We start from the raw sequence: 16,821 nt of genomic DNA on the forward strand, positions 1-16,821 counted from the left end.
ATTCTTCCCTTTTCTCTCGTTCTCTTTCCTTCCTTATCTCATCTTGCTCTCCATCTCTTCCTTCTCTCTCCTCCTTTCTCTCTCTCCTCTCCATGTATGCACTCTATTTTCCTCTACTCTTCCCTTCTAAGAATACTTGTTTTTCCTACCCCTTTTTCTCTCTTTCTCTCCCTCTGTCCCGTTTTATTTCTAACCTTCCCTCTTTTCTCTCTCTCTCTCTCTCTCTCTCTCTCTCTCTCTCTCTCTCATTCTCATTCTCTTCCCTTTTTTTCTGCACTCTGTTCTTCTCCTAATCTTCCCTTGTATGTACATTATCTTCTCTCTCTCTCCATTTTTTCTTTCCCTCTCTCTCTTGCATCCTTTCTGGGCTCTGTTCTTCTTTTTGTCCTCTCTATTCTGTAAACATTTTGTCTTTCCTCCTCCTACTCGCACCTCTCACTCTCTCTCTCTCTCTCTCTCTCTCTCTCTCTCTCTCTCTCTCTCACCGCCCCCCAGGCGGTTGAGGGTAAGTTGCAGCCGCTAAATGATTTAGGTTCAGAGTAAAACCATGGAAGCAGGGAGCTCTCGTTTTGGCACTTTAATAGCACAGTCTAATTCATTTTCTGCAGTGTGCAGAGAACCCTAACCGAGCCGTGGACGCCACATAACGATATAAACAGGAGTTAGAACCATCCTGGTAGCGTGTTTGGAGAAGACACAGCGCATGATCTACTGTCCCCGAAGGTGAAGGCACTAATTGGAAATGTGGAGAAGATCTGCCAGTGAGCTTCCTAAATCATGAGTAACTGTCACCGGTGAAGAATAGTATGTGTGATTTTGAGAGCATGCAGGCAGACTGGACGTGTGGAGGGAAGAGAAGCTTTACAGTTCAGTTCTGGGACAGAAACGTAGTGTAAATAACTGCTACATTATGAAAGTATATAATTAGCAGCCACCTATACATCGCACTTCACTGTGGTTGTTAAAGGGGAATTCCGCCAATGCTTCTACATTTCCACATAATTCAGTCACTGAGATGTAACTGAATTATGAATGACACTGAGTCATTCAGAGTGGTTTGGTGTGAAATGGTTCACATTTGTTTACAGTGGTGGTGATAGAAACCAGGGGTCGCCATGACTACAACACAAATATAGACATTTCATTTACTATCCAAAACCACCAGTGAACCTACACATGACTTCTGAGTTTTATATGGAATGTTGATGATGGTAAAATAGTGATAAATCTGAAAAAAATAAGCCTCAGAACGTCCTGCATGTACCCCTCTGCCATGAATGGATTTAAAAAATACATTTTAGGCCAAAAGCTTTTCATAAAACTCGTAAAACAATGTCTCAGACATCAGACACCATATTCATAAGCATTTCATGATCAACTGTCCCTGAACTTCATGTAATAACTTTATGTAAGGGAGCTTTTAGAGGTGGACATCTGGTTCCTATCACCACCACTGTGAACAGTTCCAACTCGGAGAAACGAACGGAGAAATTCACACCAAACCACTCTGAATGAGTGTTCATATTTTAACCATTTAATCATGCAGAAATGTAAAAAAAAATCTCTCTTAATTAAATGTTCATTCTTTCTTTTATTCTACTTCAGTCAGTCCTGCCTTCTGGTAAGCTGTAGCTAGCAAGGTAGCTAATTACCTAGCCAATTTAACCTTAGTTAGTCAACCTTAGTCATCATTATATACTAGTATGCCCAAAACTTCACACAAAGTAAAGCTATATATAAGAAAACACTTGATAGTTACAGCTATCAACAGATGTGAGCCACTGAGTTGTCACCTATTTGCATCTCCTATGAGCATGATATAAATCTGGCAGTACAATCTTATTAAAATATCAACAATAGACCATTTAAGGACAGTATGTACCAAATGTGTCAGTTGTAACAGTATTGCTTTTTTTTCTTTTATAGATGTCATCTTCATCTAGTCTATGCCTGAAGTATATAGTTGTGGTCGTGTGATCATTTATACCACTCACATAATAATTCTCATATGAAATCAAGACAAATCATAATTCAATTTAATGTTTACCATTCAGAAAACTAACTACTGTTTTAGAGCTGCACAAACTCCAACAAATTTTGGACACAACTCTGACCAGTGGGATCAAATGGACCACTGCATACTGGTCATGGGGAGGACTGCTTTGTTAAATGTAATTTTTGCCATGTTTTAAAGCAGACAAGACAGCTTGTCTTTTGCAGGCTTATGCTGCTATTTTTCACATCAGAAAATAGTGATTTTGTGTTTCCCTTTGCATACAACATGTGTTTATGCGGTGTGTAATTTGATGTATCAGGTTTCATTTGTAATTTCAATTTTGTTGAGGATTGGCATCCGTCTGTCTACATGTTGGCTTATTCTGTTTTCAGAGTTTTACGAATGTTACTAAAAGGTTTACAGGCCACACTTATGAGCTCTTTAAGAAACATCTACGTCTACTGCAGACAGAAGTCTGTAACTCTTACCTACTGTACCATTGATTTAAAACCCAAATTTGTGCAATGTAGATGACCTTTAAACATTTTTTTCAGAGCACAAAATATCTCTTGATGTTCTCACAAAGCTCCCGTTTCACTCTCTTTCCTCTGAGTATAATAAAGCAAAAGCTATTGAAAGTCCTTGCACAGCGAGAGCTAGAGACTGATACTGTAGTTGCGGATAATGATCACTAGGAGGCTGGTAAGATTTTATTGCACCCACTATTGATGCACAAAGTGTCCAAGCTACCAAACTACCAAATGCTAACTCGAAGCTAGAAAAGTTTCCACATTTATAACATTACACAACTGAATTTCTGCATAATAATGCCTTTATGCAACCTGTGAGTGCCATTAAACACAGTGTTTCAGGTTATATCAGTTGGAAGCGGCCTTTTCTGATTGGGCCTGTTCAACATGCATTAGCATTCAACGTTCCAAAGTTTGCAGCGGTACTGAGCGGAGCAGGTCCCTGTTCTGGGTAATTTTTGGAGGGGAGAGAACAGATGGCCTGACAGACGGTTTGTTCGGTGCCGATGGGATCTTGGTGAGCAAACAATGAGCTTGTGTACGACGGGATCGGTCTGCTGCCTTCCAAGCCCGGGCCTGGGAAAACAAACAAAGAAGGGAAAGGAAGAAGGGAGGAGAAAGAAAGGATTCAAAAGCCAGAGAGGGTGGTGGTGGTGGGGAAAAAGGGCAACGCCAAAAAGCAGACTTTGTTGAAGTCGCTGCTTTCAAAGGGCTAAGCATTGTTGAAGTCAGCAGATGTTTAGATTGGCAGATTCCCAGAGAGGGACTCCACGTGTTCTGGGTGAGAGAACGGAGCTGTTTCACTGTTTTTAAAGGGCATTCGGGCCTAAAACTAGTCTAATATGTGTTTTGCTGTGTTACATTCAGTAATGTACGCCGATCAGACATAACATTATGACCACCTCCTTGTTTCTATGCTCATTGTCCATTTTATCAGCTCCACTTACTATATAGGTGCACTTTGTAGTTCTACAGTTACAGACTGTAGTCCATCTGTTTCTCTGCATACTTTGTTAGCCCCCTTTTGCCCTGTTCTTCAGTGGTCAGAACCCCCATGGACCCTCACAGAGCAGGTCCTATTTGGGTGGTGGATCATTCTCAGCACTGCAGCAACACTGACGTGGTGGTGGTGTGTTAGTGTGTGTTGCACTGGTACAAGTGGATCAGACACAGCACTCATAATGTTATGCCTATCGGTATATATCATCCCTGCTGAAAAAGGACTATTAGAAACCATTACTAATGGTTTTGCTAAATGGTTTCCAACAGGGACCACTAGTTTCCTGTAGAACACCTTTAGATCCTATTAGGAAACCATCACATGCATTTAGAACTAGCCACTGGTCACCTGTTAAACCATTAGGATCCTTTATATTGATATTGACCCATTAAAAAAGCCAAAACACATTACAAAACCATCAGGAACAGAAACACTTAATGGTTTCTATGGGTTTTTTCAGCAGGGATGTTCATGTTTTTCTATCATTACATGTTTTCATTCATCTCTCACTGCAAATACATCGTACGACTGCTGGGAATCCCTGTGGTGTCAACCAGTTCTGTTAGCCTGACTACTGATCTATAGGCTAATAATGACAACCAAGCTAGCTTTACTCTTCCCTCAGTTGACGGACAAAATTCTAAAGAAAACTACAAAATTATCTTCATTCAGCATAAAATCGACATCATAGACAAGTTCTTTACTCTTTCTGCCAAAGAAAATAAGAGCCAAACTGAGGTATGGCGTCCAGCTAGCCAGCTACCTTGCTATCTTTAGCTTTTAGCTTGTTGTCCTCCTCATGATGAGCCATTGGAGTAATCCATTCTCTCCATAGTAAAGATGATTGACAGCTGCTACAGTTACACGGCTACAGAAAGATGTTCAGGTTCCTAGCAGTAAAGTTTGGCTTCCTTCTTTAGCCTTCCTTCTGCATTCACCAATTTTAAAAGTTCCTCCTGCCTTCAAAATACATCCTCAGTTGGGGGTTTTCTGGTTTTTATATTTAGTGCCTGAAGTCCGCTTCTTTAGTCTTTGCACTGGACCTGCAAGGCTAACATAGCTAGCTAATTTGTCACGGAAGCGCAGCCACATGTTTGCTTTGTGCTAACTGCATGTCTAAATGATCACACTTGCCTCAGACAGTGTTGAGTTGTTAAGAAATCTTAAATAGACTTGCTTACATGGTTTCTGACACTGTATATATACTGTTATGTGTAAAAATTTACAAATATGGACAGAATTCAGGCTTTAATGCTACTGTTACTGTTTATAGCTATGCAGTGTACTTTCGTGCACATTTGGAGGTCATGCAGTGTCATAAACCACATAAGCATGTTTAAATGTGGTGGTGATGTAGCATGCAGTTTGCGTGATGCTAGTGACTACAAGATATTGCTTGTTAGCTACATTAGCCTCGTAGCTCCCTGTTGAAATCCTGTTAGGAAATGGCTTAATGTTATCATTAGAGACCACAAGTTTCCTGTTGAACACTTTCAGATTCTATTAGGAAACTATCAAATGCGTCTGGACTCAGTCAGCGGTCACCTGTTACATCATTAAGGCCCTTTACATTGTGGTATCAACCCATTAAAAAAAAAAACAGAACACTACAAAACCACCAAGAACCAACAGAAACACTTAATGTTGTCTGTGGGTCTTTTTTTTTAGCAGGGCTGTGATAACCTAGTGAGGGAGACTACAGACACCAAATGTGTCCTGGCTGGTGGTGAAGATCTTTTAGGATAAAGACGAAATTGTGTGCTGAACTGTTGCTTTAATCTCATTACTCCTTTCTCTGTTTCTCAGGAACAACATGCCTGGTGGCGCTGTTGTCCGATAAGGAGCTGACTGTAGCCAATGTCGGTGATTCCAGGGGAGTTCTGTGCGATAAAGATGGTAATGCCATCCCCCTGTCACATGACCACAAGCCCTACCAGCTCAAAGAGCGCAAGAGGATCAAGAGAGCGGGTAAGGAAGAACACTTCACGGAGAAAAAGCTCTTTAACAGGTCTCTCAGGGTTCGTAACTAGGGCCTTTCCATATCACAGGAAATAAAGCAGCCAGTTGTAATGGCTTCTGGGCAGCCATTGTCCATGTCAACAGTACTTTATCCCCACCTGCTGGTAAAAGGTTATATTACATTTTTGGATCTTTCCCTGGTTGCGTTTGTTATTAAACCATTCAACGAAAGTAGTAATCTGTCAAGCCAAGCATGAAGCTGTAGTTAAGCTTAAAGCTGTTCAACTCACTGAAAGCAGGTGCATTCCACACCCTGCATTTACAGCCCCTTACAGATAATTTTATTTTATAATATATATATATATATATATATATATATATATATATATATATTACTATATATTTTATTAGCACTTTTATACAGTGTATAGTACAATTTGTGTACAAATGAGTATTGGGCTGTCCAGTTTTAGAAATCTGACTCAGACTAAACTAATTTCAGCACATACAAGCTTTTGGAACGCAGCTTATATGAGCGACTTACATTTAAGCACAAATTCTGCAGATGTGACTGATTTCCATGGGCACCAACTCGGGCGAGCAAGAATTGCGGGTGAATCTGTTATGATTATTAATCATTTACTTATTTTTTAATTATCATACACTTTAGTGAAAGTTAAATGGGTCATTGTACAAAACTGGTGTCAGAACTATGACTAATGCTTGAAGGTGTGGACAAAATAACAGAAACATTTAATAATATTAATATAGAGTGCCTGATAAGAAGTAAGGTACAGAGCTCTGCTAGTGACATCCCATATCAATGAAAATAATGCGTGGAAACGAGATCCTAACGCGTGGCCATGACTTAGTAAGGCATGGAATTGAGATAGTTAAGTCGTGGCCACGACTTAATAAGGTGTGGGAACGAGATCATGCCTGATGTCAGAGTTCAAAACACATTTCTGACTTTTAACTGACTCAGACTAAAAATTTGTCACTAAGAAAACCATCGTAACACTGCCGAAACTTTACCAAATGTTTCTGTAGTGACCATTTTAGCTAATCTTGAACAGAACTCAAAAAACGCTAAAGCACAAAAGTTTGTGTAATTGCAGAAAATGTGTGTTTATATGGACTATAAAACTCCCTCTGTGACATGAAAACCTGGATGAGTTATAAAAAATAATAAATAAAAAAAGAAGTTTTATTTAAAAATTACTCATGATCAATCTCAACCTTTCCACTTCACTTCAAAAGAAATCAGAACAGTCTTAAAAAGTAAACAAATAAAAATTAAATCTATGGTCTTGTGTCCTTGAACAATGAGCTCTGAATTAATTCGAAGGTTCATGTCTTTAGAAAGTGAAAATAAAACTCTTAATTTGAAACACAAAATTAAGTCATTAAACCTTATGCTTGTTTTACACCAGGCTACGGCGTAATGAGCGAAAATCAAAGATGTGGAACAAAGCGCAGTTCTTCTGGTTGCCGTAGCGACCCTGCATCCTTAAAAACCCTATATAATATGAGTTTATTATTGTGGCTGTTTTCAGACCATGCAGTTTCAGTGTCCTGGCTTTTCTGGAGCTTTGCAGTAGAACACCCAATAAGCCCCACCCCCCTAAAGTTGGTGCCTAATGTGACGGAAGAACATGAAGTTATTCCTAAATTGTCTGAATTTAGGCCACATTATTCAGCTGCATTCAAAGGATCCTTCTGACTGGAACAGCATTTGATGATGTAGTGGTCTAGAAATGCAGTTGGAATGCTAATAACTCGCATATCAGGCCGCTGACTGTAATACTACTTTTATAGCTGGCAGGCTACTGCAAAATTCGTTTTCACTCTACTGTGACTCATCAGTGTAGCTGTCTGTGGTATTTCACCTGTATTATGCCAGTCATAGGGCTTATTATGAGCATTATAACTGTCCAAAGCATTCCTAACTATTCCTAATATGTTCATTTAATAGCGCCAGTCCTGCATTATAAATCTGAATGTCATACATCGTTTTTTCTGTCTGGGGCTCCAGCTGGTTTAGATTGAACAATTAAGCTATCATTAATTAAAGCTGTAATAAAGTTATGATAACCGTTCCAGCCTCTCTCTCTCTCTCTCTCTCTCTCTCTCTCGCTCTCGCTCCCAGGTGGCTTCATCAGCTTCAACGGCTCGTGGCGCGTGCAGGGCATCCTGGCCATGTCCCGCTCACTCGGCGACTACCCGCTGAAGAACCTGAACGTGCTCATCCCAGACCCGGACGTGCTGACCTTCGACCTGGACAAGCTGCAGCCAGAGTTCATGATCCTGGCGTCGGACGGCCTGTGGGACGCCTTCAGCAACGAGGAGGCCGTGCGCTTCATCAAAGAGCGCCTCGACGAGCCCCATTTCGGCGCCAAGAGCATCGTCCTGCAGTCCTTCTACCGCGGCTGCCCGGACAACATCACCGTCATGGTGGTCAAGTTCAAAAAACGCAGCGCCAAAGCCGCCGAGCAGTGAGGCTCGACCGCCACCGGCCAAACATGAGAGCGAATATATTATCGGTCAATATTAATGTATGCATAGATTTAAGATGTAAAAGGAAATCTGTTTCATGACTATTTTTGGAACAAGAACTGTTTCTTATTGAAATAATGGCAAATAATATATATCCATTTCACCCCTCATTACATCATCGTAGATCCTTTGTTCCACGGTTGAGGAGGAAGTAGGACTTTTGGATCAGTGTAATGGTGACTAATGGGGTAGCCGACACAAGGCCACTTTAATGACTTCTGTGTTGTGCAATCTCATGTGCTGTGGAGGAATATATCTAGCTGATGTGTCATGCTGCCATTAAAGGACAGATAAGCAACACGTACAGTAGAATGCATCGTCACGTCTGTAATGCTGATTAGATTAGTGTCACTGCTAATATAAGGAAATCCCTTTTTTTGGAGGAAATTGAGCTTTGAAAATTGGAATATTTGACCATTTTTCTTTATTTTTTTATTTTTTTCTGAAAGTGGTTATTTTTGGTTATATTTCCATTTGTTCCCATTTTTTTTGGGCTAAAATATAAGTTAAAATTAAATTAAATCTAATTTTTCCTATTCTTTTTCTTTTTTCTTTTTTTTTACTTAACAGATAAGCTCTAAATCTATTTTGGTCTTTTTTTATTCCTGAATTTGACCTGACAAGCAACCTACTATAGGATGTATTTTTGTCATATTTATAGTTTTGTTTTGGGTGCTTTCTTCCCTCTAAAATTAGGCTAGGGTTTTGTTTTGTTGCATGTTTTTTTGTTTTTTTGTTTATTTTTAACTCTAAATACACAGACAATGTTGGCCAATATACTGCAAATAAAAGTTTTTCTCGAAACGTTGTTCTAATTTGACCTGCCAGTGGTCTTGATGCCGCTATTGCGAGACACATGTTGAGACCTGGTCAACATATTTCGGCTGTATTTCAGTATTCACCTAATATAAACAGCTGTGACCGTCACGCACAGCAGATACGTCCGTATTTACTCTTATAGACATCGCTTGGTTCAGGGTTTTTTAGTGGCTTTGTCCATTCTTTCATATAGAAATAGTACAATGTAAACAGTATACAGTCAGATTAGAGTGCTAGATTGTACAGGTAGATTGTTTAATTAAAGGTGTGCCTATGCACAGTGTGTTCTAGATGGGTGGTGTGCACTGGTTCGCCTGCACAGCCTGCCTACATACTTTAATAAGTACAGATTTAAAGAGCTACACTGAGCGAATGATTCATTAAATGCACAAAATGATTGGATTTGTATATATCCAGTAAGACGACTAGTGATTGGATGAGGGTTTGTTGATGTTCCAGTCATTGATATATTTTTTGTTTTACTGAAAGTGCATGTGCTAACTATTCTGAAGAGGAATTTCACCAAAATGTTTGAAATTTCTGCAAAATTCTATTGTTGCGATGTAAAGTCGTTCAGAGTGGTTTGATATCAAGTGGTGCATCTCTTTACAGTGGTGGTGATAGGAAACAGGGGTCGCCATGACTACAACACAAATATAGCCATTTTATTTATCTAAAACCACCAGTGAACCTACTTTATTCTTCTGAGTTTATATATGGAATATTAAATAGTAATACATGTGAAAAAGTAAGTTTGATTTGGGGACTATTTTGGCTCACAACACCCTGCACATACCCCTCCACCATAAACGGACTCAAAAAACATGTTTTAGCAAAACAAGTCAGCTTATTCATAACTATTTCATATAACGACTTTCTGTGAGGGAGCTTTTAGAGGATGACGTCTGGTTCCTATAAGCACCACTCTGAACAATTCTGACTCTTTAAGTTTCTCTAGAACAGAGCATTTCGCACCAAACCACACTGAATGACTCTGTTTACACCTTAACAATTAAATGCATTCAGCAATTTTGGAAAATGAGTGGAATTCCCCTAACATGTACTTTGGTAAAGGTTCATTCTTTTCCTCATTCTGTGCATTTGCTACAGCTGAACTAGTAACATTTTGAGGGAGAACTAGAACATGAATCAGTTCAGAAGATAAGATTGTTTTCACTGCAAATAGATCTGGCCCTAGTGGCAGCGTGGCCTTTACGTGCGACATTAACTGAAATCAGTGCGAATGCACAATGGATTGTTTGAATTTGTGCAACCGAATTGATCTGATATCTAAAACCGATTACAAGGAGCCTTCGAAGAAAATGCGTTGCCTTATTTTTATCAAAGACGCTCGACTGTCATCAGTTTATTTGCCAAAACATTATTGTCCCACAATGTACTGAGGCTGCCATGCACATCAAATGTAAATATGGTATTTTGCATATTGATGTCTCTTCGAGACTAATGAAGTGAATGTACATATTGAATATCATTAACCCCAATACCAATAAAATACAAAAAAAAAAAGTAATGCATCAAACTCTGGTTTATTAATAACAGAAGAGATTAATAGCTGATAGTCTTTTTATGTGTGATTTTGGTTTTTTTTTAATGTATATTCCTCCAGAATACAGTATGTGTTATAGAATGTTTATGTGGAGTTTGTGTTTGTTTCATTGAATTAAAGAAACTGTAAAAAAAGAGACAATTATGTGAATTTAAGAAAATTGAGCAAATAAAAAATACAAGGATTCAAATCTGAATTTGTTCATCTATTAATGATGTTGAGTGTGTTTGATGTGTTAACGAGGGGGCAGTGCAAGTAGAGAAGATAAAACAATACAGTGCATAATGTAAATGTACATTTCATGTGTAAATGTTAATATTTCTCAGTAATAAACATGATTTAGAGATCATGACATCACATCATTTCCAGAGAAACTAGTAGTCGAACATTTTCTAATTCCACAGAGTGACCATGCAATTAGGTTTTTAGTCTTGTGTTAGGTCACTACCTTTTTTATTACTTTACATTAACGGGGGACTCCACCAATTTTCCAAAATTCGCAGAATTGTTCACAGTGGTGGTGATAGGAACCAGATGTCTGAAGAGTTTAAGAGATGCTTTTTAAAGTTACCTCACCAGAAAGTACATGAAACAGCTATGAATGCATTACAGGATGTCTGAGACATTGTTTTACAATAGTTTAATGATAACATTCTGGTCTAAAATGTGTTTGTATAATAAATACATGGCGGAAGGATACATGCATGGCATTCTAACCCAAAATAGTCCCCAAAAAACATTTTTTTCAAATTGTCCACTAATTTACCATCATCAACATTACATATAAAAACTCAAAAGACACGTGTAGGGTTACTGATCGATTCATATAGTAGATAAAATGGCTATATTTATATTTCATTTGCTTCCATCTCTGTAAAGAAATCGGAGTCTGCAAGTTTCTTTGCTACGAACCACCTCAAATCGAACCACTCTAATTGACACTGAGGCGTTTACATGTACTTAATAATCCGATAACTGCCGAAAATCAGATTTTGTCACATTTTTGCAACCGGCCAATAAACTCACAGAAGAAAACGTGACGTAAACGTAACAAAAACTCAAACTTCATGAAACAGCTTTTTTAAACATCCTGAGAATTACTTAACAATATGGACATAGACCATTTAGAAGATGAAGAACATTTAAATCCTTTATTTCGTGTTTGGTTTCAGCGTCGCTCCAACAGTCCACATTCACCGTCTGTTCTCATGCATGCGCAGACTGAATAATCCGAAAGAAATTAGAGTAAGAGTTCACTGAGAAATCTGATTACTGAGCTAAAATCCAGCTCTTTTTATCGGATTTCATAATCAGATTTCTAGATCGGAGTATGGTGTATACGTGACACTTTGAATAATCAGATAACTGCAGAAATCCTATTATGATCGGATTATTGAGAACTCGGCACTCATTGTTTACATCCTAATAAATGATTTTTGTGGTCATTTTGAAAAATCTTTGGGATTCCCCTTTAACAGCCTGGAATTATGGATGCATTGGTTCTGCATGTTCTTATAATTACCACCGACTTGTCATGAAGTGTAATTTGGTGACCCTCCCATATTTATTTGGACTGTAAGTAGGGCAGGCTATTAGATAAAAGGCCAGCATGTCATTATCAGCTGGGATTGGCCCCGTAGACAGTTCTAGGGTGGGGTGTCTGTTTGTTGTGTCTGTGCACGTCACCTGCCAGACAATAGGAACCATACTGTAATGCATATTTCAGTCCTATACTGGTGGTTTTGTGGATGAAACATATTATGGGTTTATAACTGAATAATTTAAAGTGTTAATTTTAGTCGAGACAATTTTAAACCACGATGAGAAACTTATTACTACAAAACATACAACACTGTGCAAAAGTCAGAGACCATCTGTCATGTATTTACTTTCCAAAATTACCATTAAATACAAGTTACTCATTTTTTCAGTGTCAGGAAACATATATAACAGCAAATTACACAGAAGCCTCAACAACTAAATCTAATATCGGATGTTTCGGCGTTGAGTGTGTCACACTTTACCTTTATTCCAGCTTCCATTCTTTTCAGGAGACTCACTTTCAGTTTCTCAAAGAATCTGCAGACACACCTCCAAAGTTCAGTCTTAGAAGTTGGTAGGTCATTTTCTGAGGTCTGGACTCTGTGGTGGTCAGTCCATTGTTCTGAGAACACCAGCTTCAGCACTCTGTGTCTTCTAATGATGTTTGGGTGGTCTACCAGTGGTGGTCTTGCACTATTGGTAGGAATCCAATTTTCCTATTTAATGTTTAAAATGTTTTTTGGAAATATTTTACTTTGATTTTCATCTTCTTTACAAAAGTGGACCATTCCACTAAATTAGTTCAAACTGCAGCCCCACAGTAAAAAACTATTTGAAAACAAAAACACTTACAAGTATTTAGACGTTAGATATTTATAATGATTATGTTTCTATATCATAAACCCAAGGCATTAATAGAGATATTAATAAGCTAAAATTATACAAAATCATAATTTATAGGGTTCTTTCTGTTGGGAGATGTATGTCCCAAACCCTAACCCCTAAATTTACACTTTTGAAAATAATACTTGCTTTTTTGTATTTTTTACAGAGAATTTGAAAGATTTAGAGTTTAATTTAGATTTAGTTAAAAAAAAACTTAATTATAAATATACTATTCATGTTTTCATGTCACTACTGAAGCACAAAAAGTTTTCATCTGTAGGTGGAGCCATATTTTAGCCACGCCCCTGCATTTTAGAGCAGGAAATGAGGCTGCATCCATGTCATTCATGGCCACATGGTGAGCAGTTAGATCTCACTTTTTAGTAAATGTTTCCCAAAGTCTGAAAATTAGTGTAAAACATCAAGAATTGTCACTACCGAAACACATATTTTCTGCAGTTAAGTAACTTTTTATGTTTAAATGAAGAACATTATGATTTTATGTGTGTACAGCTGTTCAAAGCTGTGTTTGTCAGTCATGTACTGGCTAGCATTTTTGAAATAGGCTCTACTGGAGTGCGCAATCATTTATTTCAATATAATAACTGTAATTAATGTATAGAGTCATTCAAAACAAAAGGATTTTAAGCCCAAAACTGGTTTTGAACTCTGACTTTGACTGGAAATTAAATAAATAAAGGGCGGTCTGCACAGAGCTGCAGTTTAGCAGTTTAGTTTAGAGCAGAGGTCACAACCCAAATGTTGAGAAGAGCCATTTTGTCCTTTCAACAAAAATTAAAAAATCTTGGGAGCCACAACATTTAATGTCCATTTTACCATCTTGGCTGTAAATATGTCTCAGTATGTGCTATAGGCTAAAAAGTATAATACAAATGAAAACACAGACTCACTTTGCTCTGCTTTAAGCTTTAGCTCAGCTACAGCCACTTTTCTCGCATCTCCGGCAGGAAACTTTTCCGCAAAAGTAGAAAAAGTTTCTTGTAAAATGTCTCTCAACATTCAACTTTTTACGAGGCTGAAGATGCTTCTCATTCGCCAGCTTCTTGTTCACATTTTCCCATTCAACTTTAAATGGTGCCTGAAGCGCCAGAATGTAACTGCTGCACCATTTAAGGTGGAATGGGAGAATTCGAACAAGAAGCTGGCGAACGAGAAACTGACTTCAGCTTTGTAACTTTTTAGTGTTTGACAGTTTCTTGCTGCAGATGAAAGTCCATTCATAACCATTGTTACTATTATTGATGTTTGTCTTAAATCTTTTCTTTGCCTTTTGTTAGCTACTAGCTAGGCAAGATTGTTGTCTGCATTGCTATGGTGACCAGCAGTCTGTATGCCAACCTTCAGGGCTAAAGGGTGAATTAGCAGTTATACATGAACTCCAGCATTTAAGACCATTTATTGTTAAAACTGTGTTGAACGATCAGCAGAGCTTTATGTTACCGCAGAGGAGGATTATTTTATTGTTACCTAAAATCTAATTTTGCTGTGGAGCCGCAACAGGGCAGTAAAAGAGCCACATGTTGCTGACCCCTGCTGTTTTGCAGTAGTTTGTTCTGGAGCTAGATGTCTTGTTGTTGGGCAGCGACAACTGAGTGATACATTTTGAATTGTAAATCATTCAGAATGACGTTATGAGATAAATCAGTTCCGTATGTGATGTATGTCCACAGCATTAATCAAAATATTTATGTCCACAAGCTTGCTGATTCACATGAAGTGAAATATACTCTGGAATACTATTTTCATCTGTGCGTTTGTCACTGATTACAAAATCAGATGGGCCTCCAGAGTCAGCTTATGAAAATATCTATGATATCAGCGTACTTGGATGACTTCATCACCCTGATATCAGTGCTTGGATACCGGGTTACAGGAATGCCTGCAATCTGGCCATGAAAGGACTTCCGGTGCCCTGTCGACTTGCAGCAGATGCGACCCCTTGGATTGCTTGGTGAAACCTGAGTCACATGCCGCCTCGGAGTGGCAATGTCACTGCCGGGAAGGGAGCCTGGCTTACTTTAACCACTGTCACAGCTCAGGAATCCCACTGTGAGCTGTGCAGGTACCTCTCGTCTGTACTTTGACCCCTTTCCTTATTTGCATGTTTGCTAACAATCCCTCTCGTATAAGAGGCCGTTCCCTTTGGCTCCAGACCACACCAGTATTTTTGCAGTATCAGCCACAGAACTCTTCGTCGTGAGATTTTCCCTCAGTGTGATGGGATTGCACAGCTCCAAAGCCCCATCAGAGGCTCAGATTCTCATGCTTGGCCTTGATGGATCTGGCAAATCCACCCTGCTGTACAAGCTGAAGTACAATGAGGCAGTGCTGACTGTTCCCACTGTGGGCTTCAACGTGGAGATGCTGGAGACCAAGGACAAGGGTCGGACGTTGACCGTGTGGGATGTTGGAGGCCAGCTCCAAATGAGGACCCACTGGAAACACTACTACCAGGACACATCTGGGCTGGTGTTCGTGGTGGACAGCCAGGAGCAAAAGAGGTTTCCTGAGGCCAAGCAGGAACTGGAGCAAATCCTGGGCAGTGAGCACCTGAAAGGCCTGCCGCTGATCGTGCTTGCCAACAAACAAGACTTGCCGGGGGCTGCAAGCGCAGGAGACATCGAGGTGGCCTTGAACTTGAGGCAGATTTGCACGAACAGAGACTGGTTCGTTCAGCCATGTTCAGGAAAAACCGGTGAAGGTCTGGAAGACTGCTTCAAGAGGATGGTCCACTTTCTCAGGATAGCCATGGCGAAAGGAACAAAAGCAATAGATGCGCTGGGACCACTTTGTCAGTCAAATTGGTAAGCTGAGAGAAAAAGTTATTGGTTGAGACGCTTCGTTTGATGGATGATGGACCTTCAACAGGCTTGAGGCTGGTCTGCAGGAGAGATGCCAGCTCTTGCACTTGTTAACCGTGGATTTATTGTGAATGTATTTATGATGGTACCTTTATTACTTTATTATGGGTTTTATTTATAGACTTTGTTTGTCATTTGTTTGTTACTTTGAACATTTTATACTTTTCTTACTTTGATTTGTCGATGGATTGCAAACCAAATATATTTTGTATTTTATATGTGCAAGTTTTCGTCTGACTGAATTCTTGAATAAATTTACATTTTACTCAAAACCAGTTCATAAGAAACCTGGACAGACTGTAGACACCTGCTGATCCAGCGTTTCTCTTTAAATAAAGGGTATTAATAGTGAGTTTGTGCTGCAGTAACAGCCTCTACTCTTCTGGGAAGGCTTTACACTAGATGTTGGAACATTGCTGTGAGGATTTGATTGAGCATTAGTGAGGTCAGGTACTGAAGTTGGATGGTCAGTTCTGGATCCTGATTCATCCCAAAGGTATTGGATGAAGCTCCATCACCCCATAGAACACAGTTCCATTGCTCCACAGCCCAGTGCTGGGGGACTTCATACCCCTCTAGCCCACGCTTGGCATTGGGCATGGTGACCTTAGGCTCATGTGCAGCTGCTCCGTTCTATTGGCTAGTCCTTTTTATGAAGATTATACAAGCTGTAGGTCTAGATACTTTTGGACATATGGGGCTACTTTCCCAGACATGGATTAAGTCTGCACTTCAAGGATTGTTAAGTAAAAGAAATGCTATTATTTAGAACCATGAGTTTTATATAGAACCATTGCATGCTTAAATGGTTCTTTGCATGGTAAAATGGTTCTTCAGATTGATGGAGAATGTGTTGTAAATGGTTCTGTATAGAACCTTTTTGAAAATAGTTCTATGTAGCATCAAAAATGGTTCTTGTATTATTACGAGCTTGACATTGTAAAAGTAGCAGAACCCTTTTTGGTGCTCTATATAACGATATACAACACGTTCTCCGTCAATCTGAACAACCATTTCACCAAGCAAGGAACAATTTAAGCATGCAAATGGTTCTGCATGGTTCTATATAGAATTATATCCTTTAC

General features: G+C 39.1%; 2 protein-coding genes across 3 annotated transcripts in view; both read left to right on the top strand.

The window, feature by feature from the left end:
- ppm1lb (protein phosphatase, Mg2+/Mn2+ dependent, 1Lb) overlaps nucleotides 1–10,635 on the top strand; it is a 118,417-nt gene extending 107,782 nt beyond the window's left edge. For both annotated transcript variants that reach the window (XM_036556853.1, XM_036556854.1), the window contains exons 3-4: nucleotides 5,333–5,494; nucleotides 7,635–10,635. In XM_036556853.1, the coding sequence (XP_036412746.1) occupies nucleotides 5,333–5,494; nucleotides 7,635–7,984 (512 nt within the window). In that variant the 3' untranslated portion in view covers nucleotides 7,985–10,635. The remainder of the gene's footprint in view (nucleotides 1–5,332; nucleotides 5,495–7,634) is intronic.
- Nucleotides 10,636–15,009: 4,374 nt separating this feature from the next.
- Nucleotides 15,010–15,923, top strand: LOC118796676 (ADP-ribosylation factor-like protein 14). Its single transcript, XM_036555684.1, has one exon. The coding sequence runs from the start codon at nucleotides 15,093–15,095 to the stop codon at nucleotides 15,681–15,683; it is 591 nt and encodes a 196-aa protein (XP_036411577.1). The 5' UTR covers nucleotides 15,010–15,092; the 3' UTR covers nucleotides 15,684–15,923.
- Nucleotides 15,924–16,821: the final 898 nt, after the last annotated feature.

Source organism: Colossoma macropomum, unplaced genomic scaffold (genome assembly GCF_904425465.1).
Source record: "Colossoma macropomum unplaced genomic scaffold, Colossoma_macropomum, whole genome shotgun sequence".
In the NCBI taxonomy this organism is placed as follows: Eukaryota; Metazoa; Chordata; class Actinopteri; order Characiformes; family Serrasalmidae; genus Colossoma; species Colossoma macropomum.

What these genes read in the sequence shown, in the direction of transcription:
- LOC118796676 (XM_036555684.1), top strand. Translation starts at nt 15,093, where the DNA reads ATGGGATTGCACAGCTCCAAAGCCCCATCAGAGGCTCAGATTCTCATG.